The sequence below is a fragment of the Pinus tabuliformis genome, chromosome 6, assembly GCF_031772625.1.
Source record: "Pinus tabuliformis cultivar Carrire ecotype Pingquan chromosome 6, CPIR1, whole genome shotgun sequence".
NCBI lineage: Eukaryota > Viridiplantae > Streptophyta > Pinopsida > Pinales > Pinaceae > Pinus > Pinus tabuliformis.
In genome coordinates this window covers 418,744,821-418,754,710 of record NC_142292.1, presented here as the reverse complement: position 1 = coordinate 418,754,710, position 9,890 = coordinate 418,744,821, and the positions used below count along the sequence as shown (strand labels likewise).

Sequence of the window (9,890 nt, the reverse complement as noted above, 5' to 3'; positions counted from 1 at the left end):
TAAATTTAAATTAATTAATTATTTTAATTAATTATTTAATTTTGATATTATGTTTTAAAATTTATAATTAGTATTATTTTTAAATTAATTCATTTTTATTTTTATTTTTAATAAAAAAAATTATAAATTTGTTATAAAAATTATATTATATCTTCATCCATCTCAACATCCACGACTTTATGTCGCATCGCTTTTATATTAAGAACTTCCAAAACAAAATTATAAATTTATTAGAAAAATTTTATCGTGTCTTCATCCATCTATCACAACATCCACGACTTTTTTGTCGCATAAGTACTTATCATTTTTATATTAAAAATGCTTAAAGAATAGGTTTAAAAGAAATTAAAACATGAAAACATCGCATTAAAACCTGGTTCTTTCTATATATAAAATTTACATTAAACTTAAAGAACTAATGATAACTATCAATTATAGGAAGGGGATCTCATATTCTCTCGTCAGACTTATAGAGAAGAATAACTTCTCTAAACGGAGTTTAGCCTGCATCATACCAGAGACCATATCATCTTTTCTCTTAAGACTCATAGAGAAGAATAACTTCTCCAAAGGGAGTTTATCCTGCATCATACCAAAAACATATTCACACATTTTAGTTTTATAATTTGAAAATATTTCCTAAATGCCATAATATAATGGTGAATATTATTCACTTATGTATTATAAACAAATTAATTAAATATATTTAATAATACTTAAATTATCATTTTAACATCTAATAATATTGAAAAGCATGAATTGTGAATTAGTGCAACTTTCACAGTAATAAATCAAAAATATGTTCATAAATTCAAATGGGAAACAAAATTATTATTGAATATTGTTATCTAACAATTTTCTTCATTAGTTATAAGTTTATGAAGTTATAAAAAAATTCTTACTATTTGATAATTGAATAATCTAATGGAAATGTATCATGAACATACTAAAATTTTGAATCTTTTTGCTTTCTTAGTAACTTTGGAGTGGATTAAGTAAAAAATTTAGGAGCATATTTGGAATTATATTTGGAATGGTTGGGTGTTGTTGACGTTGTGATCAATATCTTTTAAAATATTCTTATATTTGAATTTTGAAGCCTATTGAGGATCTTACGATCTGTCTTCTATGGTTACTTCATTGTCGATTGATGTTGTGCTAAGTGTTTAACTCCTCTTCGCGGTTTTAACTGTTGAAGTCACTTACTCACACATGCTTAGTTTGTAATAAATTCATAAGTGCACTTCTTTTATGCAATCTTGATCAAGTATCGCACAATGCCTATGCAATTTTCAACCCATGTCAACAATTTGTGCACACTTTCATTGATAGTCTCCCTCAATTTAGTTGCAATTGTACTTCTATTTCGGTGAGTTTTCTCAATTGTCATTTTCATGCACCTTTGTTTTCACATGTGTCACTTCCATGTTCACAATTGTCTCTTTTGCTTGCTTTCACTTCAACAAGTGTCATTTTCATGTTATCTTCACTCTAACATGTATTGCTTTCAATGTTGTTTTCATGTTTTCTTACTGTCGCAGGTGTCACCTTGTGTTGTTTTCACTCCTGCATGTGTCGCACCTTTTTGCATCACTAGAATTAGTTTTGTCACACTCTTCTACATTACATAGCCCTGCATACCATAAAAATATGAACTAGACACACTTCTTGCAACATAGCGCACCTTTTGATCACATTCAACACTTTTGTTGCAACTTGTGTTCTAAGTGTCATAATGTGTCGTTTCAACTGTCGCACTTAGAAATAAGTGTTCCTTTGTCGTCGTTTCGAGGTGTGACTTTTTCTCATGAGTCCTATGTATTCTCCTAGCTTGTATCGATGACATTAATGTGTGTGATCTATGTTTGAGTTATGCTCATGTGCATTTTCCTCCCTTACTCTACTAGTCCCACACTTAGCCATTTTGGAGCTCTTCTTGGTCCTACTGCTCAGTGCAAGTTGTGATGGCAATAGCCCTCTTACCAGGCGATGAGCACATCCCATTAATGAGCAACATTTCCCACTAAGACTTTTATTATGAGACCTTCTCAAGGCCATCTCCAGTAACTGCAAATTGAGGAACCTTCCAAGTATGGTCACCTAACCCTTCTTGTTTGTAATAACGCATTGCACCAAGTTTTGATCACCTTTTCCATGCATGATACATTAAGTAATTTTAGTTGATAGCAAGGACCTATTCCATCCCCTTGAAAAGTAAAATTGCACCATGCAAAGACCCTCCTCCTTCCTCAATGTTGTGAAGCACTTTCTAGGCTAAGTGACCTAGCTTTCTGTTGCCTCCCTCGGTGAAAAGTGAATTCTAGATGAACAATCAACCACTATTGAGAAAAAAATGTGCTATCATAAAGAGGACAAGTTCATTTTAGATGAACAATGACACCTTGTTGACAAAAATTGTGCTTTCCCTTAAGCCCCCTCTGTCCTTCAGCACATAACATAGTCTCAAGCCTCAAGCCTCCAACCTTATTCCTCATTCTTCCCCTCTGCTTTGAAAACTTGTTCAAACCTCTCTTCCTAATTACATGGCATAGTAAGAAGGCTCAACGAGGCCTCCTCTCAGTCCTTGACAAGTCAAACTGCGCTGACATAGTCTTCCTCTCTTTCCTTCCTGACACATGGCACAATCTTAAGCAAGAAGCTCATCAACCTTCTTCCTTGTGCCTCCCCACTGTGTTGGATCAAGGAGAGCCCATATTTATAGTGCATAGCATTGTAATAGTGGACAGTTCTGCCTTCCTAGGCCACCGTTGAGTTCAACTATGATTTCCTTATCAAGCCTCCTCATTTCAATCCTTCTATGGGCCCATCATAAGCAGCGCTTCCCAGGAGCTAGGTAGAGATATAATAGAAGATTTCAAGACTGATTTTTCCTTGTCATGAGTTAAATTCATCGATAGGAATACCTTCTTAGCATGATAAGAGGATTTTCAAGGAAGATGTCAAAGAAGCACTTGGAGAGAAGAAGTACAAAGAAGAACCATCGCAAAGACATGCAGCATATATTGCACTAAGACAGAATGGAGATAGTTCATGATCTCTTAGAAGATTCCAATATTGATCCAAGACCCTTTGGAGGATGAATGATAAGAAACTAGGTGGATCTTTCATGAAGATGGAGCATAGATTAGATTTTTCATGAATATTGAAGACATAGCATCAATAAGAACATATTATCATTGTCACCTCATCATGAAGTCCATGTCATCATTGTCAATTTGTAACTTGTGCAAGTATCATCACTATGTCATATGTGTCCATGTGTCTTGCCACATCATCATGTGGAATGTAATGATGTATTGTAAAGGAAAAGGACAAAATGTAATGTGTGGAAGTGCAAGGGTAATGTTTGGAATATGAAAAGTCCCATGTGGACAAATGAATTAATAGAAGTTCATTATTCATTAAGAGAAGTCCAAAAGTCTTTTAGAAGTTCAAAGATCACTTGCGAAATCTAAGATTCATGAGGGTAGTTCAAGGGTCACAGGGATATGAAAATTTCATTAGGGGAATTTTGAGGTCTAAAATGGGCCTCTTGAGGAAATTATAAAATAATAGTGGAAATAATATGATAAGATTATATTACATCTTCAAATTTTAAAGGGAAAAAATAAAAACTATTTTTGCAACTCGTATTTTCAACTTATATCCCTATGTGTTTACTCAAATTTTGAGTAGAAACACTTGTTGGATGCATAATTTGATTCCTCATACAAGGAGTACCCATGTTGCATACGTTTGATGGACCCTGCTACACGAAAAATGAGAAATACATGAAAAACGTGATTGCAATCACGTTTTGTCATGTATTTCTCATTTTTTGTGTAGAAGGGTCCATTGAAAGTATGCAACATGGGTACTCCTTGGATGAGAAATTAAATTTTGCATCTAACGAGTACTCCCACTCTAAATTTGAGTAAAACCTTAGGTAGATAAGTTGAAAATACGAGTTGAAAAAATAGTTTTATTATTTTATTGTTTTTTAATCCTTTTACTTTTTTACTCCAAAAATGGTAAATCATCCCCAATGGTTGACATCATCATCTTGAATCCTTTTGCTTCTTATAAATTTTATTTTGGTTGTACATTTTTCTTAGGAGACCCATTTTAGACCTCAAAAAGCCCGTAATGCCTCTTGTTATAAATAGTCCTTCATAACTCAAGCAAAAGGATTTTGGGGGAGTCATGGACTTTGAAGAGCTAGCCTTCACTTCTTCCACTTGGCATAGGAGAGAAAATCATTCTTTTGGAGAAGTAAGAAGTGGCTTAATGTTCCACTATTGGAACTAGTGGAACTAGTGCCTCAACATTGTAATTGTGTACTTGGAGCTTTCACTTAATAATTGAAGCTCATTGAGCTAACACACTTTCATGCATGTATTGTGAATGTTTTAAGACTATCCTTTGGATGTTTGCGATATATTTTATTGTTCTTTTGTACTAAAGAAATTGAACTATTTATGTGGCTTTGGTGCTTATCTTGTTGGATGTGCGTTGTATTTTCTTTCATGAATCGTTGTTATCTTGTGAACTCATTTGCAGGTTAATCAATGAGTTTTTCCATGCTCTCGTGTACCTCTCTTAGGATAGTACTATTACTTTCCTTCTAGAGACTCACTCTTGTCTCCCACTCGTGAAGGTATCCTTTTATACATTGCAATTGGTGTTTCACGATGTCAACTTACTTGTTTATAAAAAGGTTATGTGTAAATCTCTTATGTTATCCATTGAAACCAAGGAAAAACTTAAGTTGTGGTGGTCAGGCCGATACTCTGGATGGGGCTCTTACTCCAAATGATGTGAGGTCTAATTTGGACTTCACATCAAGGAGACCCATGTATGTTGGTGGCATCCAGCAGCGTCAACATGTGTGAATATATTTTGGTTATAATTAATGCCCTAATTTATCAAGCTAGAAACTTCATTTATGTTTCAATCAAATAAAGTTACCAATATATTTTTACTGATTTAAATGTTTTATCTATGCAGAGTATTCTACGTAATCACTTCGGTTTGAAAAATCATACAAATAGATAAATAGGTGGAGTTCGGGATTAAGAAACTCACTAATGGGAAAGTCTTGGATATTGAAGGCTATCAAGCTGAAATTTTCCAAATGGGAAGGTTTATCCTCATCTACCATATACGCAAACTCCTCAATTTTACAGTAAAACAAGGCTTCCCTAAACCTTAGACACATAGTCTATTGTGCCTATATTTAAACATGGGGATACAAACATTCCCTCTAACTATAGGACCATTATGATTAGCCACATTTTAGCCAAACTCTATGGTCTCATTTTTGAAAAGAAGATTATCCTTTGGCTTGAATGCCATGGTAAAATAACGAAAGGGAAAGATGTATTTTGGAGACATCACTCAACTATATACCATCTTTTTACTCTTAGGAAAATTGCAGAGGAATGTCGTCATAATAAAATTAAACTCTTTTATTGTTTTATTGACTTTAGAAAATATTTTGACATAATTCCTCACGATAAGTTATGGAATAGGCTAGAAGAGATAATGGTTCATCTTGATTTGAGGTTTTTGTGACTAGGCTATATGAGAATTTTATTTCCAAGCTTAATACCACTAAGGGTTGGTCAAAATAAATTAAATGAAATATTGGAGTTAAGCAAGGGTGTCCCCTATCCCCTACCCTTTTTGGAATTTAAATTGATAAGCTAGAAGAGTGCTTGGAAGTTGTTGGATGTGATGGCCCCATATTCATTGGTATCATCATTACTCTTCTCCTTTACATTGATAATATCATTCTTCTAGACAGGAGGCATGACGATATTGAGAAGCATCTTAGAATACTCCAAGATGTGTATCACTATTAATATTGATAAGACTAAATTCATGATAATTAAATCGAAAAAGAAATTTTATTTATGATAATAAATACTTGGATAAATTTTCATCATACAAGTATCTTGGAAATGACATCCATCATAAACTCACTAGAATTATAACATTGATAAAAGGATCGTTGGGGGCTAGAAAGCTTATTATGGGCTTGAAAACAATAGTAAGTTAATAGATCTTTGGGTATGGAGTAAAAAAATGTTTCTCTTTGAGACTCTCATCACCCTTGTTATTTTATATAAATGTGAGGTTTGGGGTTGTAGTATATCTCGAGAATTATGGAGGAATATTGAGTTGATCCAAAAGCAATTTATAAACTACAACCTTAATATTAAAGGAAACAATCCATACCCTATCCTCTTGATTGAAGCTTTCCTTTCCCCAATTGAAAATATGGTTATGAAAAAGTATCTCATGTATAATAAGAATCTATATGACATGGAAGCCAAGCAGTTCCACAAAATTACTTCTAACTTTAGCAAAAAACCCCACCTCAGGTTCAAGCGAGGTTGGTATAAGGATGCCTAGTCTTGGCTACACCATTAGGGGGTAAAGGAGGACATCATCTAAGAGAATAAGGACAATATTAAAAATATTATTACTTCCAAATTTAAGGATAAGTTATGGGGTGATAAGGAGTTAGAGGGAAAAAGGACACCAGTGTATTATAAGGAGGTGATAAACCTAAATCTTGATAACTAGAATTATCTTTCTAACTTGACCAGTGCTAAGAAGAAAATGAATATTACCAAGATAAGAACTAATTCTCATGAACTTCAAAGTGAAATCAAGCATTGGTCAATTCCCGGAACACCTTGGGACAAAAGATTTTGTCACCTTTGCAATACTAATAGGGTTTAAGATGAAAATAACTTGTTCTTAGATTGCCCAGCTCTTACTCACATTCATTCTGATGTTTAAGATCTTTGCCACACTACCAACCTTCTTGACTTGTTAATACAACAAAACTATGGTGATCTAGGAATTCTTATCTCCGTTATTTTCGATCAGTGAAAGAAACAAAATATTTAAAAATCTCAATTAATCTCTTACTATATTAAGGTCCAATAGACCATATTGGTCTTACTTGATGTTAATCATCATCATCATCATTCAATAAAAAACATATAATTTACTATTAACACTGGTAAATTGTTTTGCGAATTTTATTACTTTAACATTTGGAGACATATAACGATCTTAAAAGGTTCTTGTAATCAAAAAAGATATCACTGTAGACCCCTAGGTGAGGATATGGGAGAAATCCCAATAGTGAGTCTGAAGCATTTCAAACAAGTTATGGATCAAAAAATGATAGTTGAGAAACCCTAAAATTCTTAGGCAGAGGATGTCAAACATAATTTATTAGAGTTTTTACCATCAATTTGAAGATACTACCCAATGGAACATAAATTGGGGGAGAGGATGGATAATCAATGGTGTTAGAAATTGAAAATATAGAAGATGAAAACAAAGCCCCAAGGGACACATCAAAAAAGTTGAGAAATAGTATGAAGAGTCCAAAAACATAAATGACTAAAAGTGTTTGAGGTATTTTACATGACCTCTATGAAGACATCTACGATGAGTGTAAGAAAAAATAAGATCAAGAGACATGTCAAATTAATATTTAAAATCTAACTACCTTTAATGTCATAGGAATTCCACCTTCTCACCATTAACACTTAGTGGGAAGGAAAAAATGGGATGAACAACTTGACCTTCAAATGAAAATTAAGAGGTGGTGTTATATCATGAAAGACAAGAGTTGATGAGTGCATTTATTTGAGAGGTTGGAAATACATGATCTTGTAGTTTCAAGAATGAATGGGTGTATCCCAATATGAAGGTATCAATCCTCCTCAAGTTGAGGAGAACCCACAATTAACGGTTGAACTATTTTGGCAATGTGATGCTTGAGTAAATGAGATATTCTACTATATACAATAAAAATTTCATCAACCCATCCACATGGATTGGTTCATTTTGGTCTCTATTTTAATCTCTAAACATAAGTTTGAAAAAGGGGCCCAAAAGCGTATCAATAAGCCCAAGATATGACCATATAGGTTAAACATGACATGGAGAGGAATCCACAAGACAAACTATGAAGCAAGGAAAAATGGATGCAAAATTAAGATTGATGAAGCCAAGTGATATGAGTTGAGAACAAACAAGCAAGAAATGAGGCCCAATGACAAATTTTCATCTAGAAAGAAGTATATGAACCCGAAAAATCTCTATTAGATTTTTTTTTAGAATTTAGTAAATATGATAATTCATGGTACAAATGAAAGCTCAATTTAAGGAGCCAAGGCCAAGTCGATGATTAGAAAAGGGATCGAGATAATTGGAATTTCATATTGTAGCACCAAGATCATGAGTAACCATATGACAAGAATGCTTTCAAATCTTAGGAAAATCAAGTAGTTACTTAGAAATTTACTGAGCTAATACAAATAACACTTGTAAACTATTTATCGTGGATTATGGGGATATATTTTCAACATACCATGAACCATATGTTGTCTATATTCCTTCATAAACATATACTAGTGATTATATGCATACCAAAGTGTAACCCATGAAAATATTCTAGATGATTCAAGTTGAGAAAGGTGATCACAAATAAGCCTTGATCATGATAAAATATAAAATACGATGCTATTATAAATAGGGCTTTGATGAATAGCTTATCCTTTCCATGGAGGAAGCATATCCCAAGTTTGTTGAACATAAAAGAACACTTGAGAATATGTTGGAAGAATTACAAATTTAGATCTGAATTATGACAATGAAGCCCCAATAAAGAAACAATAAGGATTTTATATATATATATATATAGGAAATGTATGGGTTCCTGGTATGCACGTTGAATGTTGATGAGGAATATGACATTGAATATGATGCAATGAAGGTCAAAAAAGAAAGTAAATTCTTTTGGAAACACTTATTGGTACCTTTGAAGGTCATGGAATAATCAATGTAATAATGGAACTACACACCAATATAAATAAATATTGCCTATTTACTTAGATGATATTCATGGTCATCTTTTTATGTTCCAAATTTGGGTCATGGTTTAAATAAAAAATCATACTACATAGAAAGTTATTGGTCAATAGGTGGTGATCTCAACTAACTATTATGGCATCAGTGCTTATGCCAACATCAAATAGTTGAAGCTTCCAAGTGATACATATAAGGTTTTCTTTGGTAGTCCATGAATTTATTAGTGCATGGCTTAATTTGCTCCAATGAGATGGAAATTATATTTTGGCAAGGAAAGAGAAAATTTAGTATTCCTTTAGACAAAAGCAAACACATGGTCTAAGATGAAACATATGTATGTAGAATATATGAACCATCATAACTAAGCACTAAAGGAGGCCAACTATATATAATGGAATAAAAATTCCACTAGAACTTAGACGGCCAAACAATATCACATATGTGTGTATCATCGCGAAAACATTTTGACCAAGTAATACAAGCTTAGGCACATTAGAATCATGAATTCTACCTAGGGAATGTGAAAATTATTTTTCATGTTGAAATTCAAATCACTTGGCCAATGAATAAATTTAGAAATAGGTAAGACCCAGTGAGAAACAATGAGAAAATAAAAACAAGAACAAAATTATTTAGTGAAGAATATAAGATTAATGAATTCCACTAACAATAGGGATGACAATTTATCAGTGGTAATGGCTCAATTCTTACCCAGACAAGAACATACTTCCTTCATATATTGATGGTTTCATATACAAATGGTACTACCACAAAGAAATAAAGTCTAAGCTAAAGGATTGGAATGATATTTGGAATTAATTCATTATTGATTTAAATAAATGACATGTCAATAATAAGGTTGTATTATTGGAGGTTCTTAAGAAATTACACCATTGAATGTACATAAATTGATAACTATAAAATGGTGTCTACAGTCACACTACCAAATGAGGAATATACTCCAAGAAACTACACTAAGTAACATATTA

General features: G+C 32.8%; 1 protein-coding gene across 1 annotated transcript in view; it reads right to left on the bottom strand.

Moving 5' to 3' along the window:
- Positions 1-266: 266 nt before the first annotated feature.
- Positions 267-9,890, bottom strand: part of LOC149259082 (uncharacterized) — a 59,830-nt gene continuing 50,206 nt past the window's right edge. The window contains exon 4 of the mRNA XM_089374804.1: positions 267-582. Coding sequence (XP_089230930.1) covers positions 546-582 — 37 coding nt within the window. The 3' untranslated portion in view covers positions 267-545. The remainder of the gene's footprint in view (positions 583-9,890) is intronic.